This window comes from Caloenas nicobarica, chromosome Z (genome assembly GCF_036013445.1).
Source record: "Caloenas nicobarica isolate bCalNic1 chromosome Z, bCalNic1.hap1, whole genome shotgun sequence".
In the NCBI taxonomy this organism is placed as follows: domain Eukaryota; kingdom Metazoa; phylum Chordata; class Aves; order Columbiformes; family Columbidae; genus Caloenas; species Caloenas nicobarica.
This window is the reverse complement of record NC_088284.1, coordinates 57,056,586-57,075,418: the sequence shown is the minus strand read 5'-3', so window position 1 is coordinate 57,075,418 and position 18,833 is coordinate 57,056,586. Positions and strand designations below refer to the sequence as shown.

The following is an 18,833-nucleotide window of genomic DNA, read 5'->3' as shown; positions in this document are numbered from 1 at the left end:
AAGAAGTGAGACTCCTACCCTTAATAAAAAGACCGGATTCATTTTAACCAATAAACTTCTTCAAGAACTTACTAATAAATATAATACACATCACCATGAAGAGGTAGCTCAACATTCAGCCTTAATTAGTTTCACAGAATCACAGAATGTTAGGGATGGGAAAGGACCTCAAAAGATCATCTAGTAGGGCTACAGAGCCTAGTGAAGACAGACAAACAAAATTTGAGTTTATCTTTGGTGAACGAGGTTTTGAAGCACCTTCAACATGAAAAACATGGGGCTGACACTTCAAACAAACACCCTCCTTCAGTCATGAGCTACTATTTTCCAGCATCTTTGAGGCCAGACTTTCGTTGCAAGTAATCGGGTGCTAAAGTAGCATTTTCTCAGGAGTAATTCCATAAGATGAATTTCTGTAACTTTAATTTAAGCTTACTGTATAGCCTAATTAATCAAAAGAAGGCATTAAGGCATAGTTAGACAAAGGCAGAAAAGCTACATGCTGCATTCACCTATGACACTTGTTTCCTTTTCCAAGGTTAAAAATAAGATTAATCTATTCATCTGCCTAATGACTCTGCCCAAATTCAGCAGTCAAAACTGATGTAGCAAGATACAATCATAGAATCATAGAATCATTTTGGTTGGAAGAGACCCTCAAGATCATTGAGTTCAACCAGAACCTAACTCTGGCACTAAACCATATCCCTAAGAACTTAATCTATGCATCTTTTAAACACCTCCAGGGACGGCCGCTCCACCACTTCCCTGGGCAGCCTGTTCCAATGCCTGACAACCCTTTCCGTGAAAGAATTTTCCTAATATCCAATCTAAACCGGCCCTGGCACAACATGAGGCCACTTCCCCTTGTCCTATCACTTGCTACTTGGGAGAAGAGACCAACACCCTCCATGCTACAACCTCCTTTCAGGTAGCTGTAGACAGCGATCAGGTCTCCCCTCAGCCTCCTTTTCTCCAGGCTGAACAGCCCCAGTTCCCTCAGCTGCTCCTCATCAGACTTGTGCTCCAGGGCCCTCACCAGCTTTGTTGCCCTTCTCTGCACTGTCTCCAGCCCCTCAATGTTCTTCTTGTCGTGAGGGGCCCAAAACTGAACACAGGATTCAAGGTGGGGCCTCACCAGTGCCAAGTATGGGGGGATGATCACTGCCCAGTCCTGCTGGCCACACTATTCCTGATACAAGCTACAGGATACAGGATGTCAATCAACACCTCCAGGCACTTTCCAGCCACTCTTCCCCAAGCCTGTAGCGCTGCCTGGGGCCCTCCATCCCCCACCTCCACTGCTGAATTAATATCCACTAGCACCCTAATAAACCCTGTGCTTAAAAGGAGTCTATCTGCGAGACCTTGTGAGCAAAGGAGAAGTCTGGGGAGCAGCGTGCCTCTGAATGCACTGCTGTGGGGAAGGGATCGGCCTGGCACTGCACTAGAAACACTCCAAGAGAAATCTCTAAAACAAAACCAAACACTTTGAGATTGAGGTAATTACTGGCACTGATAAAAAGGTCAGTATAAAACCAGTGAAACTTACTTGTTACCACCTAGCCAGCAAAAAAAGTGATTGTTTCTTAACCTATATCAGAGTACAGGGCAAGAGGGAAAGGACAAACCCCAGTAAATGGTTTGTTAATAGAAACTTTGTCAGGTGATTTCAGTGTAACCACAGCTATAAAAGCAAGGCTCACCATCAATATCTCATATGCAAATGCTTTCACTGTGTTCAACCACATCTAAGACACATACCACATGGCTTTTTCCAGGTATGACAGCACCCACAAATATTTCCATCTTTTCAACCCTAAAGATCTCAGGTTTCACACAGAAAGAGTTTTCCTTGCAGTTAGGATAGCTCATAAGTATGACCCTCTACAAAATGCACTCTCTCATACATGTATAGTGGTGGTGGAAGTGAAAATAAAACTCTAACTGAAGTCTATGACTAAGGCTAATTAGGCAATCTATTTAATAAGTTTTGATATATCTCTGTCTTTTGTAGCCTGGATACTCTGGGATTGGGTAGAGCTGCTCTCCATACTACTACTGGGGTTTGGTGTGGTTTTGGGGGGGTTGGAGGATTGTTGGTTTGTATTGCAAAACTCTGAACTGGCTGATAAGACAATCCCAAACTAGCACTAATTTTGACCATGGGCTGGAAAACAAGCTTTGAAAGGGAGGAGCCTTTTTCTGCTCTTTTGAGGAACACACAACTTGCTTGTCTTTCAAATCCACAAACACAAAACGTTAGAGTAGCTGTAGGAGGACTTTTCCTACCTCACAAAGCTTCCAGAATGACACAAGTGTCCTCTTTGCTAACATGCAGCACCACAGTAAATGGAATTAATTTCCAGTGTACAGACACGCGCTGTGAACACAACTAAGTGTAAATAAGTATTGTCATTTCTGAGCCTCTACACCACCAGTGAAAAGTTAAAGTACGTTTACAAGTTTCTAGAACTATTTAATCTTAATGTAAACACAGTAAACCTAATATCTTTGCAGTGAGTTAGGAAGAAGTCTGCACTGTGTTCTTTTTATCCTTATCCCACCCAAATCCTACCTAGCTGTCTCTCTCGATTTCCTGCATGGCTAAAAGCCAATCTTAGCAAAGGCTAAAAAAAGCAAGCGATCGAATAAAAAAAAATGCTTGTGCTAACTTTTCTTAATAGGAAATGTGGTTTAAATATTAAACAGAGATTAAAAACATGTTCAGTACTGCATGAAAAAAGGATCTTGAAAGAAATACGTGATGTATACTGCTTTATATAACCCCATTTCCCCTTCTGAATTTCCCTATCTGTTGCATAATCTTCAGTTTTTCTATAGGATGCAGTGCCTTGGTACGCAGCAGATTTCACGTCCCATCTTTCCTCAGACCTTCCTTTTATATTTGGTTAGCATGGTGCTGCTGCTAGTACTTGATCTTAATCTTCAAGACTTTCATTTTCATGTGGTGTTTTATCTTACTTGCAAACCCTACACAAATAAGGCTGTGCAAATTGTAAATACACAAAAGCAGAATCTACCATTCTGCAACACAAATTGTTCCCATATATAGCTTTAGAACCTTCACATACGTTTTTATAAATGAAGGGAAGAAAGAACCAACGAACAGTTTTAAAACATTTTTAAATTAGGATGTGCTTATGTATCTTATAAATTATGAGTATACAGTTTCCTCACCACCAACAAATGAAATGTTACAAAGATGTCACAGAGACAGTTGCTCATAATTTGCTATGCCAGTGTCAGCCACATAGCAGGTCTCAATTTAGGACAGTATTATCCTTCTGAAAGGCTCACAAAGACCCATGATGCCCTAAGAATTCCGTACAACTTCATGAAAAAAAAAATGAATGTTCTGATTGCTAGAGACAATACCAACCAATGGAGTAAACTGCTGTAGTAAAACTTAGATTCATACACTGATCTTTCTCCTTGTGTGCACCTAAGCACATCCTATGTAGCGCACAGCAATTCCACTGAAATGCACGTGTTTCAGAAATGGAATGTGGAAGCAAAATGTTATTTTTAATGGACAGGTATGAAGGAATTAATTGTTCAGTTGCTGAAGTTACAAAAAGCTTCAAACTCAGATGGAATACTGTCATTCAAAAATTACTAGTCAAAGCACTACAATTCATGCAATAGTCTCCCTAAAGGTGAAACATGAGTTTTAATGAATAGACATCATTAGGATTCATTTGGGCTGCCACATTGTGGCAAGATATCACTGCCCGGCTAGAGAACCTGACTGTAAAAGTACGTCATGTAGATGCTCACGTACCCAAGAGAAGAGCCACTGAGGAACATCAAAACAACCAGCAGGTGGATCAGGCTACCAAGATTGAAGTGGCCCAGGCGCCTTTAGACTGGCAGGATAAAGGTGAATTATTTCTAGCTTGGTGGGCCCATGATACCTCAGGCCACCAAGGAAGAGATGCAACACATGGATGGGCCCACAACTGAAAGGTGGACTTAACTATAGACACTATCACACAGGTGATTAATCAATGTGAGACATGCACTGCAGTCAAGCAAGCCAAGTGGTTAATGCCTCTGTGGTAGGGAGGACAACGGCTAAAATATAAATAGGGAGAGGCCTGGCAGATGGAGTATATTGGAACACACTCTCACAAAGCTGACAAGCCAAGTGTCATGTGCCTACAATAGCGGAAGCAACCACTGCATAGCAGGAAACATATCCTGTGCCCCATGCCACCACCTGGAATACTGTCCTGAGCCTTGAAAAGCAAGTCCTATGGCAACACTCAGAGAGAACTGAGTCGGACAATGGGACTCATTTCCGAAACAAACTCCTAAACACTTGGGCCAAAGAGCATGGCATTGAGCGGGTGTATCACATCCCCTATCATGCACCAGCCTCCAGGAAAATCGAACAGTACAATGGACTGTTAAAAACTACACTGAGAGCAATTCGTTTTGGAAACTTCAGCAATTGGGATTCACATTTAGCAAAGGCCACTGGTTAGTTAACACTTGGGGATCTATCAATTGAGCTGGCCCTGCCCAATTGAAGCTTCTATGCGCTGTAGAAGGGGATAAAGTCCCCATAGTGAATACGAAGAATACGTTAGGGAAGGCAGTCTGGGTTACTCCTGCCTCAGGCAAAGACAAACCCATCCATGGGGTTGCTTTTGCTCAAGGACCTAGGTGCACTTTGTGGGTAACGCTGGAGGATAGAAAAGTCCGATGTGTACCTCAGGGGGACTTGAATCTGTTTAAGAAGACTCCATGATTTGAACTGTACGATGTTAATTGCTACTGGTAATTGCCACATAATACTGTATGTCATTCTAACAGTACTCAGTAAGTACCTTTCAGACGAAGAGTGAACTTTGATACAATCAAACCAAGTTCAGTGGTGATGGAACCAGGGCTGGCTTCAACAACTGGCATCCAGCAACTTCCTCGAGGTTGACATCTTTAATCTACAGACTGTGGGCACGAACTGCACCAGATAAACCAGCTACGTGTTCCGGATCCAGCATGCAACAATCCAACACTACATACCACCTTCACTGCCCTGAGAGACTGTTAAGACAGATGGAACCCAAATTCATGGACTAAATGAATAGCATAAACATTTGAGAGGGATTAAATGATACCATGGACTAAGGGAATAATATCTGTGTGTGTATATATATACACACACACACACATACATATATATGAAAAGTAGTAGTAATTAATTGGAATGTATTGGTAAGTATGAGACCTAAGCATGACATAAATGCTATGGAACAAGTGGTGGAATATCCTGGTTCAGCTGAGATAGCGTTAAGTTTCACAGGAAGCTGCTAATGTCCTGGGTTTGGCTGAGACAGAGTTAATTTTCACAGGAAGCTGGGAGGGGACACAGCCAGGACAGCTGACCCAAACTAGCCAAAGGGATATTCAATACCGTATAACTTCATGCTCAGTATAAAGTGAGGCAGCTGACCAGGGAAGGCTCACTGCACCGGGAGCTTCTGGGATGCAGAGTGCTCTTTATTTCCCTCGGGACAAGTGGTTTGGCATGATCATGTTTTGACCGCAAAGTGGGGTCCTGAGTTTTGCTCTTCCAGGATGAGTGGTACAGGACCAGTGTTTGCGATCGCTGCCATGGGGGTGGCTGCTCAGGAGGAGGCTGTACATTGGTGTTGCCATGTGGTGAGCAGTTGAATTGTGTATCTCCTGCTTTGTGTATTGTTTCATTGTTACTTTTGTTATTTACGTCTCCCTTTTGCTATTCTGTTAAACTGCTTTTACCCCAACACACTAGTTTTGCCTTTTGTTTCCTGATTCTCTTCCCCATCTCACTGGGGGCAGGGAGGGATAAGCAGCAGCATGTGGTTCAAGTTGCCGGCTGGGGTTAAACTATAAGGACGGTGGGGCATTAAATACCCACTGGCACAGCTAACACAGTGGAGTAGGAACTTGAGTGAAAATTATATATAATTATCTGAAGTGTTACAAAACACAACCATGGAAAGTAAACAGATATCCTCAGTGCTTTTGTAGCAACTAGAAAGCCCTTGGTTGGAGGTACACAATACTTCCAATTCATGGGGTCAGAGAAAGATGAAGTTTTTCAGCAAGGCTCTGGAACACTTTCCAATTCACAGAATCACAGAATGTCAGGGATTGGAAGGGACCTCGGAAGATCATCTAGTCCAATCCCCATGCCAGAGCAGGAACACCCAGATGAGGTTACACAGGAAGGCGTCCAGGCAGGTTTGAATGTCTCCAGAGCAGGAGACTCCACAACCTCCCTGGGCAGCCTGTTCCAGTGCTCTGTCACCCTCACTGAGAAGAAGTTTCTTCTCAAATTTAAGTGGAACCTCTTGTGTTCCAGTTTGCACCCACTGCCCCTTGTCCTATCATTGGTTGTCACTGAGAAGTGCCCGGCTCCATCCTCGTGCTGGGCACAGTGGCACAGCAAGGGCGCAGTGCTGGGTCATGGTCATCTTGCTGTCCACCAGGAACCCCAGGTCCCTTTCCCCTACACTGCTCTCCAACAGGTCATTTCCCAACTTATACTGGAACTTGGGGTTGTTCTTGCCCAGATGCAAGACTCTACACCCGCCCTTGTTATATTTCATTAAATTTTTCCCCGCCCAACTCTCCAGCCTGTCCAGGTCTCGCTGGATGGCAGCACAGCCTTCTGGCGTGTCAGTCACTCCTCCCAGCTTGGTGTCTGTCATCAGCAAACTTGCTGACAGTGCACTCTATTCCCTTATCCAAGTCGTTGATGAATATATTGAATAGTACTTAACATTTCCTACTTTTTCTTCATGAAGGGAAAGCCTTTAGTGTCATACTGAGGCAAAATGGTGATGAATCTCCACAAATTCTAGTTGCAACCCAAATTCTGCAAGTTGTCACATAAATGTGAAATGAAACTTACGACAGCTCTCTCTCTTACTGACAACAGTTAACACTGCTGCCTCTCCTTTCTTCACGGTTTGAAAAGCCATGGTAGAATCAGACTTTTGACTGGTAACCTGTTTATATTTGGTTTAAGGTCTTGACATCCTGTAGAGTACATATTGAATGTTTGTATCTCACACAGCTATTACTTAAGGCAATCCACAGTGTGGTGTTGGTTTGTATCTGTCTCACACTATGAGGAGTATCTTAAAGGGAAGTGGTTTAGTGGTAAGCAAGTGGCTAAGTCACCCTATAATGTATATGTGAAGTGACTAACCTCTATTTACCTGATGTGCTCTTGACTTTACCACAAAGAAGTCTAGAAATTGATTTTAAAAACAACATGAACTCCCAGCCTCTGGAGCATCCAGTGGCAAGAGAAGAGAATGGAATGTATTTGCTGAGCCTCCAAGAGGTTCAAATCAACTCTCAGGATGCAGGAAATTTTCCTTCTTAGATCCTACCTTCGCCTCTTCTGGTAAACAAACATCTGACGTATTCTTCCAGGGTACAGCAGTGTAAAACATAAAAAAACATAAGAAGTGTAGCTAACAATGACAAAGCAGGTCAAAAGATGATAGAAAGTTAAGGTATAGAAACAAACAGGATATATTAGAAACTACAAACAGAATTTAGAAACAATAAAAGAAACAGAAAATACAGAAGAAAAGCAACCTCTGAGGAAAAAGGAGAAAACCTGGGAAAACAAGAGCTCTGGGGCATTATAACTCTTACGAACTGCAGGGAGGTCTATCTACCATATGATTGCACCTCACAGTATTTACTACTGTCATACTATAAGAAAGTATTTTTGTCCAGCTTGCATTTGGGACTGTATGTCAAAGGAGATTATGGGCTTGAACAGGTATAAGAAAACGAAAACATCAGTGATTAACCACCCCTAGTTAGAATCTTTAAGACTTCAGATTATTACCAACTGTCATTCTGCGAAACAAATATAGATATAATCCTAAACTAGATGTACTCCGCTCCTTAAAGCATCCTCTGAATTCAATTTACTAAGTGTATAATCAAGCATGTTTGTGCTGCATACGCATACAAACATGTAGACACACGTACAGTAGAAGAAGCTAAAAAGTAAAAATTACTTTGCTAGTAACAGAAAATGATACATAGTTGTTTGTAGCCGTCATGTACTTACTATTTAGTTGAATCTGATAACTGATATTCCCGTCGTCTATCATAGCACTCCTGAATTCCAGGGTCATTCCATAAGCTTCTTATTGCATCTACATATGGGTTCTCAAAAGTTGACACCTTCTCTACATCGACTTCTCGAACTAACTGTGCATGAGCCTAATTCAAAACAAACAAAACAGTAAAATTTACTCCATGTTCTATGCTTGCAGATAGCTCATATACCATGAACATGATAAACAGGAATAATTTTTCATATTGGCCATATCGTCAACATGCCTGTGCAATTTGAAAAATCAAGTACCATGAAGAAGGTTATGAAGATGGAAAACCGGAGACAACTGTTAGAGGGAGTTCCAGAAATGAGGAAGAACAGAAAAAAACTTCACATTTTTATTGATAGCATAAAGATCTCAACACAGACTAGCATATAATTTATCTTTCATGCTAAAATAGACAGTTAAACAGAATACCTACCATCCATTCTACCAACCAAACCACTCATTAGCAACTGAACTCAAGACACTTGGACAACGCATAGAAGAGACAGTAAAACCCCGAAATATTCAGAGTTGGATATTTTACCCGAATGTATATTCATGTGAACAAACTCAGTGATGGTGCAGGAAGGAAACAGTACTGCTGTTTTACTGGGGAAGACCTTAAAGTAAAGTGTGAATGAATGAACATAAATAAGAGTACTGAATAAATTACAAATGTGTGATGATGTGGTGTGTTCAAATAAAGACAAATAGTGCTAAATACGATATTAGACAGAAAGTGAATTAATAAACATACATATGGGCCCTTATTTCAGACTATGCTTACTCCAATCCAGTATTATTTAGAGGAAATGAAGTATTCACACTAAAATTTGTATTTAATTAAGTCCCTTTAAAAGAAAGATTTCATTTTATATTTTTCAAGTAGGATCTTAGAGTATATAAAAATGGTTTTTAAATGATGGCTAGTGAACCAGCTTGACAGATTTAGACCCTGATGGTGGCTGGGAAAATGGAAATTAGGAAATTTGCCTTTCAGAGATTGATAAAAGAAGTTCTTAAGGTTACAACAAATGTAACAGAAGTTACTACCAAAAAAGAAAAGCAGGAGTATTAGAAATTGTCTTTAGTTTCCATTTGTACTTTAAATTACAGGGATTCTTAAAAAGTAGTATCTAAAATTGGGAGCTGCTAATAAGAAATAATCCTACTCATCACCCTACTAAATACTTAAAATTTAGTTAAAGCCTGTGGAGTCACAGTTACCAAAGAAATATAGTAGAAAGATTTCTAATTCGTCCTGGAAGTATTATGTACACATTTTCGTAAAAAATACATGAATGTATGTACCTGTGTAGAGATATATACACATGCAAACATACACACACACAGAGAAGAAAACAGATGAAAACTCAGTCAAGCAAAAAGCCTGAGAGATTCAACTCTCATATCTAATTTGCATTTGAGGTGAGGACACAAACCTCTTTCCACTTTAAAATTAGGTAAAGGTATACTGAACGGAGTTTTCTTGTTATGTTTTAATAAATTTATCCTCTGTATACACACATACAATCCCCACTCCCCTTTTTAGACAGTCCTGGAGAATGATGCTACTGCTCATTACTTAACAAAATATTATACCTGCAACTGTTGTTTGCTCAAGAGGAAATGAAAACCTCCATGTTTAATGTGAAAAATGTGTGTCTTAAGAGACAGGGAGAACATATGTTCTCTGTTATCTGAACCTGAATCTCCAAAACTCTAACAAAGGGTCTTTTCTTCCAGATCATGCCCACACATCCCAAAATGTCTGGACAAATCGTGAAGGGACACTACCTTCTCACAGCTAGTAACAAGAAACGGAACTCGACATAAGCTGACGTTCTTGTGTAACAGGGTAATTTTTTAAAAACTATCTTATATTTTGTCAGGCTCGGTTTTGTATTCTATTGCCCTTACGTACTTCCAAAATAATGACACCCTGAATATTTTCTTATAGCTTGTGACAAACTAATAAAAGTGTATATTCAGATACTAATTTTCTTTTTTTTTTGTACATGAGCTCTGAATTTGTGGCCGACTGACGTCAAAATGGTAGAAGAGCTAAAAGACGGACTTCCTATTCAAAAGCTTTCATTTGAAAACCATCATAACTGAACTACTTCTGCAACAGTTCCCAAAACATTCTCTAACAGGTGCTCAAGTATTCTACATTGGTAGAAGATATAATCTTAAAAGGTAATTACTTTATTCAGTTACCTACCTAGACTTATTACTACGAAATTGTCCTAGATCTTGCATTATTTTATTTATTGGCTCTGTATGTTCTGCCATACAACTAATATGATGCTGCACCATGTGACAAAACTTACAATAAACTATTATATATGCCAAGAAGTTGCATCCATCGAAAAGTTGATTCAACTTTTGAAAAAGAAACAGCATTTCCTCAGTGAACATTAGGCCCGCTTGTACTTTTGTGGAGACAATTTTTCTTTCTTTAAGAGTCTATGTCAGGTAACACCTTATGCTGGCTTCTAATTTCTGGTGGCAGAGCCAGAGATGAAAATACAGGATCTCATCTATTGGCCTGATTTTTCTCATATTTGCTCTGGTACAAGTAAAAAGTAATTTTAGTGAAACCTTGTGAGATGGAGAAGCATAAATTTAATGCCAGGAATCAAATACACATCATGTGTGACGTCACTACTGCTCAAGTACTGGTTTTAGTCTCCTTCTACTAACATAAATACCAAATCTGGAACATAACTTTTGATGTTAGTACTCAAACATGAAAAACTCTAAGGATTCATCATTAGTCCAGTTTATACCACTATAAATCTTATCGAGGACCTCTTACTCTTTCCTAAACCTTTCACTTTACCCAAAAATCAACATTATGGGGGGGGACAAAACAGAAAAGGTCAAGCTTTTTGCCCTGAGAAAATTGTAGCTTCTAAGAGTTCTCTCTTGTGGGACACTAGTAACTGTTACCAAAGCATCAAAACAAACAAAAAATCCCTAACAGCAGACAAAACCGAGGGTTCTGCAAGTACCACCAAATTCAACCTGGTCACTAAGGTGTAACTACTACTCCAGCTGTAATGTTCCACAAACAAAATCTAGATGGTGTAGGTGACTTTTCAGTCCAAACAACTTTTGACACCAGCAGTCAACATTTTTCATGGCCTTCTGGGAATATAAGAATACTTTGTAACCATTTCCACATTATTTGCCAGAAATCTTACAAATAGTCATTTAATTCTTTTTGGCAAATTACATTTCTCCTACACTTAAGTGCTTCTTCACTGATTTCTACAAGTATTTTAAAAATTACCCCAGAATAAAAAAAACTTGAATTTTTGGGAATAGTATTGGATTCTGAAACCAGGAAAGCTGAGCCTGAGGACATACCAAAATAGCTATAGTTTCTCCTTCATTCTCCTCAGAAAACTATTGACAGTGCTAAAAACTAATTTTGAACTTGAATAGCATTATAATTTTATGCTGGTCTTTCTGGCAATACTCTTTTGGCCACAATCCAGTAATAGTAAGCATATTTTTTTTTAATCTCTAGGCTTCATCTGTCCATTTTCTAGTTATCATCTTTGTAATTTTTTGAAAGCGCTGATGCTTCTTAGGGACTAATTGGGCCAGTCAATGGATCTGGTCTCATATTCTCTCTGTATGCACATCAACTCAGTGGGCTTGATAATCTTATAGGTCTTTTCCAATCAAAATGATTCTATGATTCTAACCATTTGGAGCCTTACAAGAGTGGCTACAATCAATGTAGCAGGCATGGAAAAAGGTCCATATTTTTATATTCCTTTTGATATATTCTCTGTAATTTTCCCAAATTAGCACTCTAACCTACCAGAATGATATATATGAGGGAGATCAGGCAGAAAAGCCTTGTCTGTTCCAAAAGAAATACCTCTGGGATTTTAAATCCACAGGAGAAAGCAATATGCTTGAGGAGCAGCACAGTTGCTTTGTATCAGTGGTCTCTGTAGACTAGGTGATTTTAAGTTGCCAATTCAAAGAATTCTCTTAACATGTGAGCGAACATCTTCTGTTTTGTAAAAGAACTTCCCAAAACAATCAGAAAAAGCCTATGGCTGTAGTGCTTGGATATCAGTAACTAAAGGATCAAGCACACCGGTATTAGTTAAGTCTGGATAATATAATTTACACTGATTGCAAAACTGAGAGCAGTGGCGTGTGATCAGATCCTGGCAGTCCAGGAGCTGAACAGAATTCAGATTCAGACCACAGTGACTTGTAATCTATGAGCGTGGCTCACACAAACACTTTGCTTTACAGGGCTGTATGGCAAGATATGCTGCTTTGGAGACTCCTGCAAACCTGCAGATATTTGAAGCAAGTATAACATTCAAGGAGAGTAATACTAGTCTATTTCACTGTCTTGTAAACTAGACAGTTGGGGTTTGTGTTCCTTAACAAGTCTGAAAGCAGCAACTTCTGACTGATAATCAGTCCAAGGTAAGAAAGCATTACATAGCAGCCCACAAAAAGTAGTTTGTAAGAGAGCCGGAAGGAGGATGTTGCTTGCTTTGAGCAACTTAGAGCATAGAATGAACTAGGGTAAACAGGGAGGAGGTTTCATGGTCTGCTACAGCAAATAGCTGTATTTAAATTAATAAAGTGTGCTACAAATTGCTGAAACAAGGCTTGGTGCAGTGCTAATCATCCTTCAGTTGCTGACAGAGGTTAATAGGGTATCAAACTACATAAATCAGATGTCACGTTTTCCTGTTTCACATTCTAACCTTCATACAGAAAAAACAGCATAAGCTATTTGAAACGCTATTCCACAGACACATAAGAAAATCTAAAAAACCAAGTTTGTATAAAGAAATTTCTTTTTGTTACTGCTCATTGTCTTTACTGTAAAAAGCCTAGGATAATGGGCCCTAATCTATGGCTTATAGACCGTACAATGAAATGATATAGATTCAAACAAGTAATTTTGTGACTTATGCTGGAAATTTAATCAATTTAAAATGCATCATTAAATGCTAGTTGTAATACTTTTACACATTTAAATACTGGAATAACAAATGTCTACACACATGAGGTTTGGTTTTTCCATTTATTTTAGTAGAGCTCAGAGAAATCTTAGGAATTAGCTGAAAAAAAAACCCAAAAAACTTTATTTGTACACTGCAATCAGAGCCCTGAATTTTATTGCTGTCTTATTTAGATTTAAGCTGCACCAGATATGGAAGACAAACACCAAGTCACCACTACTGTGCTGCAACCAAAACACTCAAGCAAGCTTTTATCGAAGGTTATATTAATATCAAAATTTCTATACAGATAATAGAAAAGGCTTCTGAAACTTACATTTCAAAGGCTGTATTATCTCTCTAGTCCTTCTTGAAAAAAACCTGGTTTAATAACCCAGCAAGAGAAACATGATGAAACAACTTCTTGTCACACTAGCAGATTCTTTTGCAAGTGGTAGAGACAGTGAGTGTTACAGACACATGAGTAATGCCAAAGGAGATGACACAGGAGGTTAGGTGTACAATTTAAATATAGAATCCAGACCTTCATATATGTACTTTGTTACAGTTATCCTACTATTCTATTCTCAAGTTTCTGATCCTCTTTTTATAAACATAAGGTTTTGATAGCAGTAAAATAAGATTCTTCTGATGTCACGCAGAAGAGTAAAAATTTATCTTCCTCTGTGATAACTAATTCATCCAGTGTGAACAACTGTTAGAAAGTTAGCTGAGCTAGAAAATTCAGTATATAAAAATACAGCTTTCCTTCATGAAACATGAGATGTCCTCCTATGAGATGGATATACACATTATTTATTTAGGGAAAGGAAAGCTATGTGATGGTGCAATTAACAGCAGCACAGTGTAGATACTGTTTAGAAATAAATAGATCTAAAGAGCCCAAAGCTAACACAGACTCGTTCTGCTATGGCAAATCATAGTATGGGGCAACAAAAGAGTGTAATCATTTTTCTCCTTACTGTCCAACCCTCCCATTTTCCATATATAAACTTCAGGTTGCCTGGCTATCGCTGTCAAGCTGTTGCCTAACAAATAAAAGTAACATAAATATATAAATATTAACATTACTGTTACTTTGATATAATACCTAATTCCATGTAATGCCCTGAATTACCACTTTTATTCACCGTTCACCTATTTTAACACTTCCATCAACTGAAACAACTTATGCAGCAAACGCTTCTAGCAGTCAACCTCTACAGAACAAACCAAGTTTTCAAAACAAAGGAGAAAATACAAAAACACTGAGCAAAAGAGAAATTAATCATCCATAAGCCGTTCTTTCTCTACCAAAACGACAAAGAGGAAGAGGAAGTAAAGTGTATCAGCCTTGCAGTGATCTTAGATAACTTTGGATGTTGAAGTCTTCACCATCTTGTCCTCTGTGAACACGGCTAGGTTTATGGCATTCATCCTAATTTAGTTTGGAGTAATTCTAAGCAAAGCAATTTACAAGAAAACTCTGGTAGAACAGTTGACAACTTTACATCTAATATGATAAAAATCTTCCTGAATTCATATATCTAAAAAACAAATATTGATGTTGGGATTTTTGGAGTATGTAACATAGTATTTTAATCTAAAGATCTCAAAACACACAAAGTTCCTAAGTACTACCAAGTGCTGTTCATAAAATTGTCACAACACACAGATCGATCATTTCCAATGGAGAAAGTGTGATCATATTATTGTTCAATTAACAGCAAGTACCGCTAGATTATCATCACATTTCAAACTAAGATTCAGTCCTGTACGAGAAAGTAATTGTTACCTTCAAATGGTGACACCACGTCTGTAAGTCTTTCTAACGAGGTTACTGACAGGGTACAGAATCTGATGTGTCTACATCACAAGTCACAGGAGCGTTAGGTGGCGTAACATATGATGTTACCCAGACGCCCATACACAAAACCACACTCACACGTCTTACACATCCCTGAGTAAAAAAGTACCCTTTGTCTAAACTATTACTTCAATTCAGTGAAATAACTCTATCACAGTTTGAATAAATTTTTCCTTCAAGTAACAGGTTTCACAGATATAGCATAGCTTTCTACCGTGAAATTCTGAAGGAAAAGTAAAAATTTATTTTGTTTCAAGAGCCAAGAAGTTCTCCCTGTGAAACTAAAGACATTACTTTTGATCTTGCTAATACTATTTTTTTTCCCTTCTGTCTGTTTGTCGGTTTTGGTTCTTCTCTGCTCTAAGGAGCTTTTTAACTTGGCTATAATGTGCTATTCAAGTATACTATTTGTAAGAGAATTGTTTTAGAACAGTATGTCTCCAGAATGGGAAACAGAGTAATTCTGAGACAGAATCATATATTCTTATCACTCCCTTTAAGTGGAACACAGTAGACTTAGATATCTTCCAGCAGATAAGGTGAAGATATGACATTGATCCCACTAAACACACCATATATGAAAAATGTGGATTGCCATATGTTTCTAAAACCTACACTGGTCACATGAGAAAACTCAACGAAGCCACATGACTTTCACATCCAGTATTTCCAGGGTAAGGAAGGAATGGATTTAAGACTTAAGGAAAAGTATTTCTTCAAATTATTTTTGCAGTAATAGAAAAATGCTGATATCTGGTCCTACACAATCTGCTTCAAGAGGGAAACATAATGGCTGAAAAAGTTCTTGTAATTAAGCACTATAATTAAGAAAAAGGTTCACACTTTCAAGACTGCTCTCTGGCACTTTAGGACTACACTGATGGTAGTTTGGATTTGCACTGGAGTTCCTTTCTGTCAGTAAGTTGACGTTACAGTAGTAAAAAGTACTCGCTTTCCTTAGCTATTTTTTACATTTAAAACAAGCTGGATTTTACTAACTTACTGAAAGTAATATTTTACTGAATTACCACAGTGGTTAACTATGGGAACAACAGCAGTTAGCCAAATAAACTCAAGATAAAAAAACCTCACTTGATGCCAAATATCTATTTCATCTTTCCAGTTACATGAGGAACTAAATCAGTTATCTTTTTTCTCAAAATAAAGGAGCATCAGTCTTCAGAATGAAACATTAGCCAGATCTCTGAGGAGAAGCGTCATCAACCAAAAAGGCATAAAATAGTAATGTTGCTTTCTATCTTCTGTAAACCTTTGCACTGAGCAAGAATGCCCACAGAGCATCCCAAAATCTTGCAAGTCAGAAGACTGGCCTGTCATCTTCTGGACAATTCATGACCCCATAGAAAATGGAAAGATAAAACAGTCAAAAAGTATAGCTTGTTTTTCAATTGCCTGATCCATGACAAACATGGGGAGCAAGGGAAGCCACTCCCAACTGTGGATACATAAGGATGTTACAGGAAAAGACACAGATCGTCTTTCCTCTTTGTTTCGTTAGCTTATTTATTTACATGTTCCTCTCCTGTTAAGAGCAGGTACCAAGTACGGAATGGAGTAGAGGGGATTAACACCCCGAAAGTTTCATGTTGCCACAGGCTACTCTTGTCCCACTACTCAAATGAATTACAAGTCAGAACTGCTATCAAGTCTGGAATTCCTCTCATAAAAACTCTGCAACAGCATTTCAGACCCAGCTGACAGTCAGATAATGAAAAACCAGATTAAACAGCAGAAACTTTTTGAAATAAGTAATCTGCTTGCTGCCAAATGCCTGCCAACAGTGGCTCTTTCCATGAAGCCTCAGAAAGACGGAACTCATTTTAATGGAGCGATGGATAATGAAGGCTAAGTACATTGAAGTACTACCTTATTGTTCTGTTACACTGTTATTTACTTTTATTACTAAAAAAACCACCGCCTAGCTGTTTGATATCAGGTAACAAGACAAAGTAGGAAAAAGAGAACTCTATCAACACACTAAGAATGGAAAAAGATACTAAAATAGATCTAATAATAACCCTTTCCTTAAGCAACGTCTTTAGCTTCTGGATCATACCATATGAACGAAAAGTATGAGTGAAAGCTAAATTTTCAATCTCATGCATGAAATAGGTTCAATTTTTCCATAACAGCTATTTTTAAAAGCTGGGACCTACATAGCCAGCATATTTAATAAGTTCATTTCCAAGAATGTACACACAAACATCCAGAATTATAACATCCAAAAAATTATGGAAAATCTCAGAACAGAGATTTGAAGTGGTCCCTGATCAAAATGTTTATAATTTAACGGATAGCTAAATGGCTCCCTGCCCATTCTACCATGCAATTTTCTTGCATTTATATTAAAATGCAAATGCAACTACAAGTGTTCATAAACAGAAGCCTTTTATGTTTCTGCCTGAAAATTATACCACAATTTACATTCATCATCTCTAACTCAGAATGTTTTACATTTTATTAAAACATACTAAGACATTTATTTAACATACATACTCAGAAGTCTCAACTACAGAAGGACAAAGCCACAGCAAGTATCAATAATCCTAATGGTTTCTGGGAGGTTGAACTTACATGCATAAACTGAAGATGTGTATTGTAACACTTAAAGAGCGAGAATGCTGTAGCTATAAGTCAGTATGTGCTATAGTCATCTACACAAAAGGCAGCCAGAGCCTCACAAAACCTGTTAGAGCAGCACATTCCTCACAACGGCTTCTCTTCCAATCTGAAGATATACACAACTATGCAGGCACAAAGGGAGAAATAAGGGTGTACAACACCTTCTTCATTCTCTCACAGTGAGAGGGTGAAATCTCAGTTGAGTGAACTGAAATCCATTAGAATTTCAGACTCATTTACACAGAGCCATTTCCCTGCAAATACGCATGCACACAGTTCTAGTCCATCATATGACGAGATACCATTAATATGGTGCCAATATACTGTATGCTATCAGTAAGTTTTACTATACTCTCGACATAATATATTCCAACAATCTTGGCATCTCGCTGTCCAAATGGGATACTTGTGGACTCTGTAACCACCTCAGCAATGCTCTCACGGGGCTGATTAAACATATGTAACACAACACAAACCCTCCAGTTAAAACACTGCAAACATGTTACAGACTACGATTATATTAGACAATTTTCACTGACTTCTTATCACTAAACTGTCCTTTAACGATTCACAACAAATCTGTTAAGAAGCAATAAATCACCAAGAACTGAGATACAGAATAAGCAAAAGGTAGCTCTGCAGGCAAACCTTTCCATGAAGATGGGAAATTGCACACAATTTCTGAGGAACCACTCAAAATTCTTAAGAGCTCTACGTTGCCTAGAATGGGACACTTGATCCTAGCATGCTGAAGCATTTGTTCTCTGTCACAAAAGTCTTAATTACCAAAGCATCTCCTACACATCACCCAAGTCTGGTATATCAGGCAATTTACGAGGCAGGTAGTGCCATTTCAGACAGAGCAGCATTTCTGAGACTTCGGACTTGATGAAAATTTCAGGTATAAATTTGTTTTTCAAAAGCAAAATGAAATTGAAATATGTCCTAATCTTTGAAATTATTTGATTATATTTAACTACAAACATTACAGTGATTTCTAAGCATCTTTTATTCTCTGTGCTCCTGGTCAGAGAAGGAAGAACAGCCAAATCCTAAAATGTCTGTCATTGGAAGGGACAGAAGGAACTTCTCACTCCCTCTCTTGGCTACCCAAGATCTTAGCTCCATGGGAGATAACTCCGTGTCTTCTCCATCACCTTACGTTGTCTCTGATGACAA

The 18,833-nt window shown here is 38.6% G+C and overlaps 1 protein-coding gene across 2 annotated transcripts in view; it reads right to left on the bottom strand.

Annotated features, from left to right (window-relative positions):
* Positions 1 to 18,833, bottom strand: part of LOC136001328 (guanine nucleotide-binding protein G(q) subunit alpha) — a 139,326-nt gene that overhangs the window by 33,780 nt on the left and 86,713 nt on the right. For both annotated transcript variants that reach the window (XM_065655500.1, XM_065655501.1), the window contains one exon: positions 8,114 to 8,268. In XM_065655500.1, the coding sequence (XP_065511572.1) occupies positions 8,114 to 8,268 (155 nt within the window). The remainder of the gene's footprint in view (positions 1 to 8,113; positions 8,269 to 18,833) is intronic.